Source organism: Drosophila melanogaster, chromosome X (assembly GCF_000001215.4).
Source record: "Drosophila melanogaster chromosome X".
In the NCBI taxonomy this organism is placed as follows: domain Eukaryota; kingdom Metazoa; phylum Arthropoda; class Insecta; order Diptera; family Drosophilidae; genus Drosophila; species Drosophila melanogaster.
Genome location: NC_004354.4, coordinates 15,860,057 through 15,876,314, shown reverse-complemented (window position 1 = coordinate 15,876,314; position 16,258 = coordinate 15,860,057). Strand labels below are relative to the sequence as shown.

The window sequence follows — 16,258 nt, the reverse complement described above, 5'->3', positions numbered from 1 at the left end:
CCATTTCCTGACTATCTCAGCTTTCCATACGGAGGAATCTTCTTCGTGGATTCGGAATGAAGCACGACTTAGCTCAGCGCATAAAAATCCTATTTTAATGGATAGTACGTGATTATAATCTATAACAAATTTTGGTCTGGGAATGCATCTGTAATTGGAATCGCACGTTGGAGACACACACGTGTACCATCTTTTGGGTTCCTAACCAAATTGCAGCTAAAAAGAGGCAATTTTTTAAGCTGGCGACAAATCAATAATGTCAGCAGGACAATTAATATGGACAAGTACAAGTTTGATGATGGACATGATGTCATATTGATTTTGCAGTATAATAATAACAAAAAACTACAAAACAATCTAATCTTCTTTAACTTTTCAGACGTCCAGTGCCAGCTTCGAAAAAACCTTTAAAAAATAATACATATAAATTTCAACTATTTGCCTCTCGCTCATTTTCAGAACTATGAAACCATTTTCCACGCTCTGCACCAAAATCCAATCGGATATGGCATTAAACTTACCTCTTCTTTTCAGTGTTGTGCAAAACCAAAAACTAGAAAAAATCCACTATCCTAAGAACCTTGAGTGTTTTTCCAATTAGAATCGATTGGTTCGATTCTTAGTCATTCAAGAGTAGAAATTTAGCCAACGCTGGATTCCAACTAGAATCTTCAATAACTATAAATTCCAATTTATAAGAACATTTTGGAGGAAAATTGTATATTTTCATCTTAGTCCAACTTATAATTTATATTGATAGATCATCGGAAAGGGGTATCATTTTGACATTTATTTAGTAGTTTGTTTTATTTATCTAGATTTTTAGTTTTAATTGTATCGGATTTTGTTTATTCAGAAAGGCATGCTAAAATAATGCCCGTGATCGGGTGCCACTCGAAATCTCTATAAAAACCTTGGTGGTCCAGAATTGTATGTCCCGGAATGTTGTGGATGTGATGTTGGCGATGGTTGTCCTTGCCGCAGGATTTCAAATGGCGAATTCGAACGCTGCATAAAGTGGTGATAGTTGTTTGTTGGCAGTTGATGCTTTAAAGTAATCCAATTTAGAATTCGAATTTTTTTTGTACATGCAAAGAGTAGTTACTAACCTGTATATTTCGTAGAGTCATTGAACCGACAGCACTTCCAATTATATGAGGACTCGGGCCATCGCCTAAATCTAGCTGCAAGCTCTCGGACATGTCGTTATTGCTGCTCACTGCGCGCCCGCCAATGTTGCCGGCGCATCCAGCTCCATTATTTGTCAAGTGGAGCTGGCCCAGCGAGGCGGTGGCCATCGCCACATCCGGCATCATTTCGGACAGATGGCTATTGGCCGTGTCCAGGCCGCAGGCACCGCCCTCGGCGCCCATGTCCAATCCCAGGCCATTGCCATGCGGGAATCGAAAGTCGCCCTCGGTGATAAGGGCGGGTAGGTCATTGCGCTGATGCACCGACGAGGAGAGTCGCGAGTAGCTGCACTGCAGCGTCGGTCCAGAGCTGGACCCAAACGCATTGGCCACTCCGATCAGGCCATTCGAATGGTGGCGTGGGAAGGTGAGATTTCGACTGTAGCACGGGTGAGCGGCGTCGGTGCCGCAAGACGCCACCGATGAGCCCATGGGCGATAAGAATGACGATGCAACGGTGGTGTGTCGCGACACTGAGCAAGTGGCCGCCGGCGAGGGTGGCGGACTTTGATCCTCATCCTCCAGCAGTGAGTCATCTTTTTGCGAGGTCGATGCACTAGTCTCCTCGGCGTGGCTCTCATTTCTGCCCGGATTGGTTTGCAGGGCACTTTCCAAAAGGTCGGACACCTCGTCGGGCAGATTGAATTCCCTAACAACGCGCAGCCGTATCTGCCGATCGATCTCACTCTTCGAGGAGAGCGGCAGTAGCAATGCTCGCTGGCACATGGGCGATTGGCGCAGCTTGTGCTCCCGCTTGCGCATGGCCAGCAGCGTTTGGTTGTCCGGTGGTGGAATAACAGCGGCGCCTACTAATATATCAACATTTCCGTCCGTACTACGATTTTCTACTGTGCTAAGATCACTATTCGCCTTTGAATTCATATGCGAGACCATGTACAGTGTATCGGGAATATCGGGAGGATGCCGACACCGGCGCATTCGCATTAGCTCAACCTGATGGTGTGACGATGACATACGATCCTCCAAGAGCGCCTTCACCTCCTCGAAATAGGGCATGAACAGGCGTGGCCTAACGTACAGGCCCTGATTTTTGCCGCCACGAATCCAGGCATTGATACGTAAATTCTCCCGATCATCGCCGATCATATGCGAAGGTGGTGTGCTGACGAGACCGCGCCGGATCGCCTGGCAAAGGACCTCGCAGTGAGGCGGCAGGACGTGATCCATGCGCACCAGTGGCAACAGTTCCGATAGTATCTCTCGTAATTCTATATCACTCAGGTCGCGTTTCTTGACACCCTTGCGCGCCACCGAGTGGGCTGTGTGGGACAGCAAGTTGGGCTCCCGATCCTCCATACGGCGAATTAGCTCCTGCTCGCCCCATTTGAGAACGGCCTGCAGTACCTCCAGTTCGGATGCTTGTAGAAAGTTACTATGCAGAATGTGTATTAACTGAGATTTATCGAGTTGGTGCAACACCGGCGAGGAGCTAACAGCTGCGAATTCCTCGCGTAAATACTGACAAGCTTGGCGAAAGACCCAGGCGGAGCCATGCGGCTGGCAGCCCCACTTGAGGACCGTGGGTAGCGTTTCAATGGACAGCCATTCGAGAATCAAATCCTCACAGCCCTGTGCCAATATATCCAGCTCCAGAAATCGACCGATCTGATATAACTCCATGGCCTCCTCCAGAGTCGTTGGCCGCACCCGGCCGGTATTGGTCAGTGCGTGCACTTCGCCAAGCGAACCGGCCGAGGTGCCGGAACCTACGCCACGTAAAATCAATGACAAGTCCACCGAGTCCAAGTAGATGGCCTGCAGCAATACTCGTGCATATCTTTTTGGTATAACAGTTTCGTCCAAAACGATGCGCGTGGGCACGTGCAACGAGCGCTCCACATACTCGTCCATGTTCCGTGTCCGGCGCGCAATTAGATTGCGAAAGAATGGCGATCGCGCGCTCAATATCGCTTTATGGCAAGGTAGTTCGATCTTCGGCCGGAAGCCGTACTCCGAGGTTCCCGAGTCTTGTCGTAGATAGTCGTTGCTGCCATCTGCCGTGAAGACGAGTGCTGCGTCAGCATAATCACCTGTTTCCAGCAGATAGCGCAGATCGTGCTCCAATGGATTCGGTGTACCGAAATCCTTGCCCAATTGCCGCAATAGAGTAATGTCAATGTTAGGATCATGGGGGCACAGATCACCAGTGTATAGGTAGCGCAATAGCGACGAGAAGAGTTGTACATCAATGGGGGATGTGGGTAGTTCGAGACATATGCGCGCACCGAAACCAGGACATCCTGCCAGCAGGTCCCGAAAATATACACAGCGTGCCGATAATATTGCACGATGGACTGAGAATATCGTTCCACGAAAGACCAGATCACAATCGGTGCACAAGTTCTTCTCATAGATGGCAGCCAGGTCCTGCTTAAACGTTGCCGCCGGCGGTCGTGCCAGTTCAGCTTGCACCTGGAAAATGGGAATTGAACGGAAGGGAAGTGATTAACATGGGCGCACGGATTGTGTTCGATTTTCGTTTTGCTAACCGACAAATCCCTCAGAGCCGACAATGCCTCGAACTCCTCGCACAGAGCTGCCAGTTCCACGGGTGCCCAATCGGATACAAAGTCGCGCAGGACGCGAGCGTGATCACAGGCTTTCGAGGAGCGCCGTCGTCGTATGAACTTGCGTTTGAGTGTCGCAAAGCCGGTGGCACGCTTCCGTCGCTGATCCCGATGGTAGTGAGCGCCACTGATGACAATGCCCGGAGCTGCACCTGCATTCCCACTGGGGCCGCAACTACTGCTGCTTCCGAAAGCACCCGAGCATCCACCGCCACCTCCTGGAATCTCCCCCATGCCCGGGGGCATAGCCGATAGGTTCCCATTCGAGTTGCTGGCATTGCTATTGGCTCCGCTGCCCGACGAGGCCGCCGTGAGATAGCTGCTGCTCGACGTGTTGGCTCCCATTTTGAGTGTAGTGCCAGGTTCAGATGCCAAATACTAAACTGTCTGCGGTACTTGGTGTAGGTGCTTCTATGCAGGACACGCACAGTGGGTAATATCTTTAAATTTCATGCTTCTAATGCCTGTATATACGGTTTTTAGCAGCGCGTTAATAACAACCTGGTTCTGAAAAAAAGCGATCTATAAGATACAACATAGCAACTATATAATTTATTTGTTCGTTACCTTTTTGTGCAAGGATTCTTTCAGCATTTTATAAATTCAGCTTTGGGAACTCCTTGAACCCTTAACAAAAAAGTATTTTCTCGTGAACATGATGACACCAGACAGATCTTTCTGAAATTAAGATAAAAACAAATTTAGTAACATATTTTTAAAGAAAAAAGAAAATAATATTGTTAATATCAAAGTAACTATATTATCATTCTTTTCTAGCTAAAAAAAAAAACAATAGGTTTCCTATAAACATCAATGTTAATCTTGTTGCTGCTAACATTTTAATGTTATGTTATCGAAAAACAAAAGTTAACAGTTGTTTCAAGTTGTGGCCACGCCTTTTCCGCCCCCTCACATGTAAAAAACTCGCAGGACATGCATTTTTAATGTTTTTGGAGAGAATCTCTTGTTAATTTTAGTTTTTCATATACCTTATTTAAATAACCAGTACAAACCTGTGCTATTGCATTCAGTCTTCGAGATCCAATTGTTTACTGTTTTTGATAAGAAGCCAACCGATTGGCCAGCTTAAAATCCTAGAGCCCCCAAAAGTTATTCATGTTTGCAGGAAAGTTTAGCCTTGAAAAATTTGTTTCGAGCCTAAATAATGTTGTTTATCTGGAAGATATTGTTTTAAAAGATATAAATTAGCACACACATGCACGCATACATGGCAACATATCGACAAAATAAACAACGAAAAGTGGGACCATTATATTATGTACATACATAGATTTTTGAGTAGGTGCTACATTGACCCACATATGTATGTATATATTTGAAACTAAATGGGACATTCCCACTTAGAAAAATAAGAAAATCACATTTTAAAGCTGTAACAGCAAGCATTTGCTTTGCATTTGAAGGGAATTTGTTAAGCAAAAGTAGAAATATTATGAATCTTTTTACAAACTTCCACTGTTACATTTTTGAAACCATTAAAAGCAAGCACTTTACATTCTAATATTTCGTTTCTCTTAAATCCACAAAATACATACACACATATATACTCTTATGTACACACGAAGTTGCCAATACGACAGTGCCATATGTACATATGTATATGTATGTATAAACAGTTCACATCTGCAGCCAAATACACATTCTTACAAGACTTTTTCCAGCATTTTTAACCGCTATTTAAATTGGACTATATTTTCCAAAACTCATTCATGAACAACATTGAAATGTTAAAATTACATGCACAAAAATAGATGAGCATATGTATAGAGAAACGCACTGTTGCACATGTGCAACTGAACATCTATTAAAATTTCTATACATGTGTACAATTTGCATTGAAAAACATTACAAGTTACGGTATAATGTTAACAAAGATATTCGAAATGTTTAGCCACCGTTTATAAATATTAATTATTAAAGCGTCCGCACGTATATCTCCAACATACATACATATGTATATACCAATATGTATACAGATTTATGTTCACTACGCACATACGTAAGATGTGAACTCGAGATGATTTTACCCGATGCACTTATGTTTCATTATATTTCGTTGGGGAAAATGTGTACCACACACACACTGCACAATCGTTAAATTCGCTCGGAAAACATACTCTTTGTTCGCCCCGTCAGTTTTACACAAGTTATGGCGTTTTCACTCGGTAACTTTCATTTACATTCATCAAGAACCAGAAGTCTTGAACTCTTATGCTGATTTGTGTCCGTTTGTTGCTACTGCATGTTGAATAATTCACATTTTATTTTAAGGTTTCATCAATTGATTATTTTATTTACATGCCAGTATTAAAATGTTCTGAAAATTAGTGTGCCCGTGTGAGAAAATTAATCGAAAAGACGGTATAGCAAGCGATTAAATATCGATAACGATATAATGGTGAAGTGCTGTTGAAATGATGCAGTCAACCAAAATATTTGATTATATTTGCCAATTATGCAAATATAAATCGGCAGAGAAACATTATTTTCTCAGAAATGTATCCAAAAAGCCAGGCTTACACAGACAATATGCCACCGTTAGTCTCTCCAAATATCGATAACTTCTGTTTATACATTGCTTCAACTGAAGGGTTTAAGGTCGCTCTTATCGAAATCTGTAAAAGCCCGATTTTTGCCGATAACAATACCATAGAATCAGGCTCATTTAAAATTATTTGAAAACTTTAACAAGTTATGTAATCATTCAAAAACCAATCGACTTAAAAAAAATATCGACACATTTCTGTTATATATATATTACTTCCAAATATAGCAAATGAAAAAAACAATTTAAAGTAATACTCATACTATTTTAGGTATTTCAACGGTTTATACCAAATAAAAAGGCAAAAATAAATATTTAAATGCTTATGAGTCGGCATTTTTAAAACTACACACAGAGTGAAACTTTATTCAACAACAGTAAACATATTTATGTGTATAATGGATGTATTATATTAATAATTTTCCAATGTGGCTGGTAATTGAAGAGCGAAAACAGTAGCATTTCAGAGCATAGCGCATATGTATGTAGGTGATGCTCCACCGGGGAGCAATATATATATAAGTTATGTGATGCCATTTTCAGGCCGTTTCTGAAGTGTCTCACCCCATTCTACCGCGCCCTAATCTTTAACTTTTACGTAGAGTGTGGGTGGGTAGTGTTCTTGGTGTTCCACATTTAATCCTTGCTCTGCATGTACTTGATCAGGTCGATGACGCGGTTGGAGTAGCCAAACTCGTTGTCGTACCAAGAGATCAGCTTCACGAACTTGTCGTTTAGCGAAATGCCAGCCTTGGCATCGAACACCGACGAGTGGGTGTCGCTGAGGAAATCGGTAGAAACGACCTCCTCATCGGTGTATCCCAGGATACCCTTCAGGGGTCCGTTGGCGGCCTCCTGAACCTTGGCCTTAATTTCATCATAGGACGCACCCTTGCCCAAGCGCACGGTCAAATCGACCACGGAAACGTTGGGAGTGGGCACACGGAATGCCATTCCGGTGAGCTTACCGTTGAGGGCGGGGATAACCTTGCCCACGGCCTTGGCAGCTCCAGTGGAAGCTGGAATGATGTTCTGGGCAGCGCCACGTCCATCACGCCACAACTTGCCGGAAGGTCCATCGACGGTCTTCTGGGTAGCGGTGGTGGCATGAACGGTGGTCATCAGACCCTCGACGATCTCGAAGTTGTCGTTGATCACCTTGGCCAGAGGAGCCAAGCAGTTGGTGGTGCACGATGCGTTGGAGACCACCTTCATGTCGGGCTTGTAGGCATCCAAGTTGACGCCGCAAACGAACATGGGAGCATCGGCGGATGGGGCCGAGATGATAACCTTCTTGGCACCGCCCTTCAAGTGAGTGGATGCCTTGTCGATGGTGGTGAACACGCCAGTGGACTCCACGATGTATTCGGCACCAGCGCTGGCCCAGTTGATGTTGGCCGGGTCGCGTTCGCTGAAGACGGTGATCTTCTGGCCGTTGACCACCAGGAAACCGCCCTCGGCGGCAACGGTGCCCTTAAAACGTCCGTGGGTCGAATCGAACTTGAACAGGTAGACCATGTAGTTCACATCGATGAAGGGATCGTTGACGGCCACAACGTTGGCGCCCTTATCAATGGCGGCGCGGAGAACCAAGCGGCCGATGCGACCAAATCCATTGATACCAATCTTCGACATGGTTAACTTTTTGTTTATCTGGAAAGTAATGTATGTATATGTAAAGCAGTTAGTACTTGGAAAGTTTTCCGCGGAATTGAGGGAAACACTACCTATCGGCTTGCTTGCAAGGAATCGACTGTGATGGCTGAGAAATTTTGAGCGCTTTCTATGGGCGAAAACTCGGGCGAAAAATTGTTCAAAGTCAGATGAAGGACGTGCATGTCAAGCTCGAGAGCGGCTACCGCAATAAAAAAGAGCTTTTGCTCTCAGTAACGTGAAAGCTCAATGCTACCCAATAGACTTTTTGCAAGCATCATTATATGAATATAATAAGTAGATATGTACATAAGATACGCTTAACTTTAAAAACTTCTGATCTTAGACAGTTAAAGTGACCTATAAAGTATATGGATTTTTTAATTTATACGGACAAATGTTTATTGGGATATTTTTATGGCCATTTCACCTGCTCAATTTTGTTGACGGAAGTTGAGCTTTCTTGTGAGCTTAGTTGCCGGCAATTACATACGTGCATATATAGGCACACGAAACATACACATATATGAGCACGTCTGATGAACATCAATTGGTTATATTGTACATAAATATGTACATAAGTAAATGCAAATGGAAAAATCCTAACATCCCCACATAAATACATATTCATCAATTTCATTAATATTAAAATTTAGAGGTCATATTCTGAGCAAATTGAAGTTTCGCCGGTACGTGACATTAATCTGTACAATACATGTACATATGTACAAAGATACATATACATGTAAATATGTATATATCTTCTATGCATAACTACAATATTAGATGAAATAATTGTCTAAGTAATTAAATTATCCGTTTTGATGATTTCATTTAAGCAATTGTGCTGTTGTCATCCCATTGTTAAAATGAAAAACACCTGACAGCTCAAGTAGGCATCCAAATTTCATGAATTTTAAACGCTAATGGTAATAAATAGTGTTAGTCACAAAATTCCATGTACCCATAACAACGAAATTGTATAACTTTATGATGAAAACTAAGTGAATGTGACCTTTTGAGTCACGCAGAATTCATTTACCTTTTTTTATTATATATAAACATGTATATACATATGTTCTTAAAATCAGCAGATCCCGTTTATATAAATATTAAAACATATGTATACGAACGATATATAATCAAAATCAATTAATTTGGGAGTATTTTATTCATACAATCATTTGTAGTAAAAAAAAAGGTATCTGCAAATTAATCATTTCTCCTTCCCCAAACTGAATAATCGATATTGTAATCATTTAACATTCTTTTTATTCTTTTCATTCTTTTTATATATTTATCGATTTGTTTTCAGTGCAACCCTTAATTATGAACATAGCAGTGAAAATTCAAATAAGCGCGCCAACATTAAAATGTTGAAATATGCAATTTGACAAGAACTCAACATTTCTGTTGCCTTATCTTTTACATTTTATAAATTATTTCTCGAATAAGTATTAAATATTTTAGTGCGTCATGTTTATTTATTAATACTTGGGCTGGGCAAAAAAGTTCGTTCCTTTTCAGTGAGTCATCGGTTTTACTGATAAGCAAACATTTCACTTGTTTTTTAACCTCTCATCTTTATATTGTTGAAACGATAAATGTATTTCAGCTTGGTGCTAAATTATTGCAGCAAAGTCAAAAACAATGCTTACATCTTACCATTAAGATCCATTGAAAGATGACTTCTAGATTTATACATTACCGAAAAAAAGGATCCGATTAGAAAAGTATCCCTGAAAGTGAATAAAACACCTGCCAATGTTGTGGAAGTCTTACTGTCCTTCGAGTTTGTGGGGTTATTGCCTTTTATGCTAACATCCCAGGATGACTTCCTAACCTAGAAACCCCATTACAGATAGAAGCTTCTTGACGTCACGAGCTGAAGTAGGCTATCTATGTTTATTTCTCTATATAAAGAAGGATAGTTCGCCTTTCTATGCGTACTATATCAGAAGATATATCTCTGGATCTGGTCAAAGATATCACAATTATGACTGTTGGAAATTAACTACAATTAATACCGATTGTTTGCATATCAAGTTCATTTTAATATATCAAGCTTTTATATAAAAGATATCATATTAGTACCACATTCGGCAATAGTTTCGTTATGAATCCCCGAACTGCAAACTAATTGCGACTACAATGTGGCAGGCTAAAGTTGATAGAAAATGAGCGGGTGGTTTGATTGAAAAAAAATTTAATTTGATTGCATATAAATGTATGACTATTAGCATGCCAGTTTTATTAACCCGTTAATCCTGACAGACCAAACTCTTAATTAATGTTTTCGGCATGTACATATGTGCACACGTACATTAAATGATATATGTATGTAGCATTTGCTTAACACAATTTTCTTTATTATTTATTCTAGATATAACGCTGAGTTGACGGCTATGACACAAATTATAAATTAATGTTAGTAATCTTCAGTTTTTTCATTTAAATATGTATGTTTGTATGTATGTTTATTACATGACCATGTTTTATTTTATTTAAATTTTCAATTTCTTTTTCTTGACAGCATTTTCTGTTTCCATTTTTTGTTTTCTTCTCAATTATTGTTAATAACTAATTACAAATAAATAATTTCATCGAATTTGCCGATTTGTCGTCGGCAAATAAAACAGTAATTAAATTACAAATCAAATTACGCGCATATATGTGCGCATATATATGATCGCGTGGCATATACATACATATATATAAACATAACGTATACGTAATTAAATTTGCACGGAAACACACATACATAGAGAAGGGTTCTGATATTAACATACTTGAGGGATGCGCGTTCTAATAACAAAGTACTCTTAACAAAAAAAAAATGATTAAAAAAGAAATAACACGTTACTTTGTTCCGTTTTGGGCTGTGATAGAAAAATAGTTTAATTAAACTTACTGCTGGAGTACAAAATTCCTGACAATTCGTAAAGTGCGTTCGTAATTATGCAATTATGTATGTATTTTGTATTATGCATTATGTATTATTAACCTTAGATGGACTTACTTTGGCGCATTTTTAATAATCGCAAAATAGAGCGGTTGATCAACACGTTAATTGCTCCTTGTTTAAGTTAAACAATAGGATTATCGTATTCGTATTATATTTTATTATTTAAATGTTACAAAGGTTTCTTTTCATAATTTATTCATAGTTTTGAAACAGCATTAGTTTTGAAATGGCCGTCCAGAATGTCCAGAATGTACTAAAATTAAGTAAGTCCATCTATGGCGAAAAAGCAGAGCCCAAATAACTGCAGCTGTTGTAAGCTTACCAATAGTAGTTACACATATACATAGGAATATATTCGGTTCAATATAATCAATCAAGCATCGAAAGTCGTTAGAAATACACAATAATTCTGTCCATTTGAAATGTTTTCATTTCGATTTTTTGATTCGTCTGGGTTTTTGGTTTTCTGGATTCTGGATTCGGTTTGGATTTGTTTTTTGTTTGCGGTTTAGGTTTAGATTTAGATTTAGGCTAATTCTCGTTGCTTGAAAAACTATTCACTTTAAATCACAATTTACCATTTACCTATCGGACCAAGATACTATAACGTTAAAGAATACTTCAAGAAGGTCAATAAACCAATCAGTTTATTACAGTTTTCAATGAATTTTGGTATTGCTAGGATCAGATTTCAGATCTTTGATTTCAGAATGCTGGAATCGGTATTGGTATTGGTATCGGTTTGGGATGGGTATCCGCGAATTTCCTATTACCACTTAAAATTAATTAAAAAGAACATAATAAAAATAGATAAGAACTTGATGATTCGGTATATTCGTAAGACAGCAAGACAATATCAGTATTTTCACAATATAAGCTTTAGTTTTTGTTTGCATTCTACAATCGTTTCGCTTCGTTTCGTTTCGTTTGCTGCATTTTCAAACCTTATATAAGCCATATATGTAAAACCTCATAGGAATTTAGGATAAGAATAAAATGAACAAAATTCAACAGTATGCAATTAGAGTTAGATTAGTGAGGTGAGGTGAGGTGAGTTGAGTTGAGGTGAATGCTCAAATTATTTCCATGATGCTTTAATGCTTTAATGCCCTTACTGCCGCAATTCTATGAATGTATTTGTTAAGATTTTGTTAAACATTTATAAATGTATTATAAGATTTAAAGGTGTTTTTCAATTTATTGTTATAGCTTATATGGCCATCATATTATATATAAATAGTTTTCCACTTTTTCACTAATGCATAGTTTACATATATGTTATTTAAATCATTCTTATTTTTGTTTGTATATAAATTAGGGACTTAAACATAATAAGACAAAAATTTGTTATAGTGTTTTCTTTACTTTTTTTTTGTTTTGTTTTGTTTTCATTACTTGATTTATAAAGTTTATTACGCAATTTTTGTTTTTGTTTCTTGTTTGGTTTCCTCCATCTTCATCTTCTTTTCTTTCTCATTTTTGTTTTCTTTTGTTTTGCTTTACGTTTAGGTTTGCCGTGATTCTTTTTTTATTTTATTTTTTTTAAATGCTTTAACTTTATTTGACTTCTCCACCATCCCCACCTTGCATCAGGATCATCCACATCCACACATTCTGAAGTTTTATGTATTATACGCAAAAGAATATGTATTTACTTGTTGACATACATGATTACAATGATACCATCTTCATTTTCTTTTACAAAGTGCAAACGACTGACTCACTGATTAACTGACTGACTGGCCAGCACCACTCCTGCGGCTCCTGGGACACGGATGCGGGTTCCGATGCGGGATCAGGACCAGGATCGGGATGCCAGGAGTCCAGGGGCTGGCAGCCTTGTGCTCTCAGCTGCACGCACTCACCGCTGAAATGCGATTTGAACTAAGTTTAATTTACGTACGCTTTAAACTGTAGCTGTAACCGGAATTCTGACTAAACAACTGACTCTTACTCTTCTGACTATCAGCGGGCCCATCGTTACTCCATCAATTTCTTTATCGTTTTGGTTTCTTCTTGATCGCTTGTTCTTGGTTTTTCATTTTTTCTTTTCTCAATTTTCCATTTACACTAATAATATTCTTGTATGCGTGTGTATGTCTATTTGTATGTTGCTGCGTATGTCTGCGGTTTTTTTTTTCGGTTTTTTGTTGTTTTTTTTTTTGGTTTTATTTTGTTTTTTTGTATAATTTTAGTTAATAAGTATATAGCAATATAAATAATGTTGTATATAAAGTTCTTTGTTGTTGTGGTCTACGTTCTAGTCAACTAGCTGCGCCCACATATTCAAAACGTCCGGCACTCATTTAATATTTACCACAGAGACGGTAACACCGAATCATATACATTAGATCACAATGTAGATGATGGGTGAAACACTATCCGCAGACTGCGCAACCGTTGACCTGACACCCCACCCCACCCTTTAATGCATTTTCAAGTTCTTTTTCTTTTTCCTCTTTTTTTGTTGTTCTTTGTTTGTTTGGTTTTCTCTGTTTTTTGTTTTGTTTTGTTTCTGTTTCTGCTTATGCTGCTGTTTCTGTTTCTGTTTTATTTTTAGTTCCATACACGCAAGAAGGAGTCCCACGATCCTGTTGCCACCGCCATGCCGTTCTCGGTGACACCCAAACAGGATACACGGTTGTCGTGGCCAGCGAGTATGCCAGACCGTTCTGCCTTCATCGTGTCCCATACATTGCAGTTGAAATCATCGTAGCCCGCTAATAACAGACGTCCGCTCTTCGAGAATGCCACCGATGTGATGCCGCATATGATGTTGTCGTGCGAATACATGGCCAACTCCTGATCGGCACGGATATCGAACAATCGACAGGTTGCGTCGTCCGAACCGGTGGCGAATGCCTGACCATTCGGGAAAAATGTGACCGCATTGATATCGGATTCGTGGCCGGGGAAGGTTTGTTTACAGACACCCTCCCGGATGTCCCATAGCTTGGCGGACGCATCGCAGGCGCCGGATACGAACGTTTTGCATTGGGGCGCCAGTGAGAGGGCCATCACATCGCCGGTGTGGCCCAAAAACGAGGTTACCTGCAGTCCCGTCTCGATATCCCACAATCCGCACGACATATCACCGGAGCTGGTCACGATCTGATTGTCGTCCAGGAAGCGGCAGCACGATAGATAGCCACCATGGCCGGGCAGCTCACGGGACACCCGGACGTTGCCCTCGCGCGTCTTTAGGTTGTAAATTGAACACATGTTGTCGAGGCCACCGCAGGCCACATAGCTACCGGATGGGGCGTACGCACAGGTCATCACCCACGAGGATCGCAGTGGAATGGCATGGACTTTGTTCGTGGTATGCGAGTCCCAAACGATCAGTTTGCCGTCCTGTGAGGCTGATACGAGATTCCTTGAATCGTTGCCCCAATGCATGGCGTAGATTTTCGCCAAATGGCCGCGTAATGTACGACGGGTGCGCATCTGTATGCGGCCGATGGGTTCCAGCGAGGTGGCCGCTTGCAACAGTGATGTGTCGCAGGCCGCCTTCCGGGCATCCCGAATGGCGTTCTTTAGGGACTCGGCTTCCTGCCTGAGACTGTCTAGTTCATTCATCTTGTGATCGTTGAAGACAGCGGCGTCCTTATGGGATGATTTGGTTGAGGATTCGGTTTCAAATTCGGATTCGGATACGGATACGTATTCGTATTCGGAATCGGATGCGGGAATCGGCTAGCCGGCTTTCCAGATAGATCCTTCTTTGTGCGGTCGGTCGGTCGGTCGTCCAAGTCGATTCGATTCGATTCGCTCTTGTTAGATGGTGCTATACATATGGGGAAGTAGTAAATGGAGGCGTTCATTAACCTAGTTATATGGTCAGTTGTGGGTGTACTTACGCTTACTTTTTTTAAGCTGGCCAGTAGCTTAGTCGGATAATGAGCCTTGGATGATCACGCTTGCATACGGCGTTTATTTTGTGCACTTCTAGTATGGATAAATCATGAACTGTGTTCTGCAAGAGTTGGTTTTTTGCTTTTTAGTTGACTTTTTTTCTTTTTCTGTTTTATCGTATAGTACTATTCACGGATTATATTCTCGGTACGATGTCCATTAATTTCTGACTTTAGTTCATAGTCGTCGTCCTGTGTTTGCTCTGCCAATTTAACTATTTGGTTTTTCAATTATTTCTTTTTTATTACTTTTTGTTTGGTATGTGCGATTGGTGTATTTCAGACCTCTGCAGAAAGTTCTTCGCTTGTTAAATACACATAAACTACGTTAGTGGGGGGGGAGAGAGAGGTTCCTATAGTTTTTTCGATTTTCCGTCCCGTCTGATTTGTAATTAGGATGTTGGGCGTTTTGTTTAATACAGAATGTTATCTCGCGGATGGGATGGTATACTAAAAAAAAAGAGGAAACCGAATTGGATGCATAAAAAGCGATCTGGTGCTAAGGACCAGAGAAAATGCGAATTTTTTGATGTGATTTATGCTTTTTATGTGCTGGATTTCGAATTCCGTTCTTCCGATAGATGGGTAGGATATATGGGATATATTCCTTTTGCTTTTTTTGTACACCAAAATTGCAAGTTTTGCACCACCACCGCGGCGCAAGTGGCCCTTTCGATTGGAGCAAGGAGCACGACTAGTGGATGCGAGCCGTGCGCAATTGAAAGCGCGGCAGCGAAAGCAGGTCAGAAGTTCCCGAAAGCGGGCGGTGAGACAAAAACAGTCGCGGCAATCGGTGTCCCATTCGCACGCGCAGCAACCGCGTAAGCGTACACATGACAAAGAGCAGGAGGGAAATAGATAAAAAAAAAATAATCAATTTTAAACGTTGAACATTTTTCGTTGGGAAGGCACTGGCACAGGCACAAAATATATGGAGCTCATTTCATTTAATTTTCCATGCCGACTGGCAATCGTTTAGAAAAAAAAAACAACCAAATCTGTGCAATAGTCATACATATATGTAGGCGCAAAACTATCGAGACTGCATTTTCATCACTCGTCGTTCAGCGAGTATGAAAAATTTTTTTTTCCTTTTAGCACATACACACACATTACCATAGATCAGTAATTTTTCTTTCAATTTTCATTCACTGGACAGTTTGTTGATGACGACAATACGTTACTTACACGCAGTGTTAACTTTTTATACGCAAAACAAATTCCCGTCTTCAACTACACAAATAACTGAAAATTTTGTTAACGAAGCCACCAATCTGTAACTTTTCATTTGCACTCTACAATTGGCAGCCAACACCTAGAAACAAATTAAGGGTGCAAGGAAGCAGTATCGATGTATGCGGATATCGATAGCATTGATACAT

At 40.5% G+C, this 16,258-nt stretch overlaps 3 protein-coding genes across 14 annotated transcripts; all 3 read right to left on the bottom strand.

Moving 5' to 3' along the window:
* Positions 1 to 707: 707 nt before the first annotated feature.
* Positions 708 to 6,132, bottom strand: CG16952 (uncharacterized protein). 6 transcript variants are annotated; one of them, NM_001369984.1, is made up of 6 exons: positions 5,917 to 6,132; positions 4,792 to 4,954; positions 4,346 to 4,456; positions 3,701 to 4,285; positions 1,110 to 3,623; positions 785 to 1,047 (listed from the first exon to the last, which is right to left on the bottom strand). In NM_001369984.1, the coding sequence occupies exons 4-6, from the start codon at positions 4,121 to 4,123 to the stop codon at positions 853 to 855; spliced, it is 3,132 nt and encodes a 1,043-aa protein (NP_001356947.1). In that variant the 5' UTR covers positions 4,124 to 4,285; positions 4,346 to 4,456; positions 4,792 to 4,954; positions 5,917 to 6,132; the 3' UTR covers positions 785 to 852. The 6 variants fall into 5 exon arrangements, with proteins under 6 accessions (NP_001285304.1, NP_996463.1, NP_001162764.1 ...); NM_001298375.1 differs by having other exon boundaries at positions 708 to 1,008; positions 5,827 to 6,132; NM_206740.3 differs by having other exon boundaries at positions 5,729 to 6,132.
* Positions 6,133 to 6,653: 521 nt separating this feature from the next.
* Positions 6,654 to 8,170, bottom strand: Gapdh2 (Glyceraldehyde 3 phosphate dehydrogenase 2). Of its 2 annotated transcripts, none has more exons than NM_080714.4 (2): positions 8,072 to 8,170; positions 6,654 to 7,997 (listed from the first exon to the last, which is right to left on the bottom strand). In NM_080714.4, the coding sequence occupies exon 2, from the start codon at positions 7,977 to 7,979 to the stop codon at positions 6,981 to 6,983; it is 999 nt and encodes a 332-aa protein (NP_542445.1). In that variant the 5' UTR covers positions 7,980 to 7,997; positions 8,072 to 8,170; the 3' UTR covers positions 6,654 to 6,980. The 2 variants fall into 2 exon arrangements, with proteins under 2 accessions (NP_542445.1, NP_001259584.1); NM_001272655.1 differs by having other exon boundaries at positions 8,072 to 8,104.
* Positions 8,171 to 10,139: 1,969 nt separating this feature from the next.
* Gbeta13F (G protein beta subunit 13F) lies at positions 10,140 to 16,200 on the bottom strand. Of its 6 annotated transcripts, NM_206737.2 has the most exons (4): positions 16,065 to 16,200; positions 15,162 to 15,570; positions 14,823 to 15,079; positions 10,231 to 14,749 (listed from the first exon to the last, which is right to left on the bottom strand). In NM_206737.2, the coding sequence occupies exon 4, from the start codon at positions 14,539 to 14,541 to the stop codon at positions 13,519 to 13,521; it is 1,023 nt and encodes a 340-aa protein (NP_996460.1). In that variant the 5' UTR covers positions 14,542 to 14,749; positions 14,823 to 15,079; positions 15,162 to 15,570; positions 16,065 to 16,200; the 3' UTR covers positions 10,231 to 13,518. The 6 variants fall into 6 exon arrangements, with proteins under 6 accessions (NP_996462.1, NP_996460.1, NP_996459.1 ...); NM_206739.2 differs by lacking the exon at positions 15,162 to 15,570 and having other exon boundaries at positions 10,140 to 14,749; positions 14,823 to 15,091; positions 15,993 to 16,200; NM_206736.2 differs by having other exon boundaries at positions 14,823 to 15,175; positions 15,993 to 16,200.
* Positions 16,201 to 16,258: the final 58 nt, after the last annotated feature.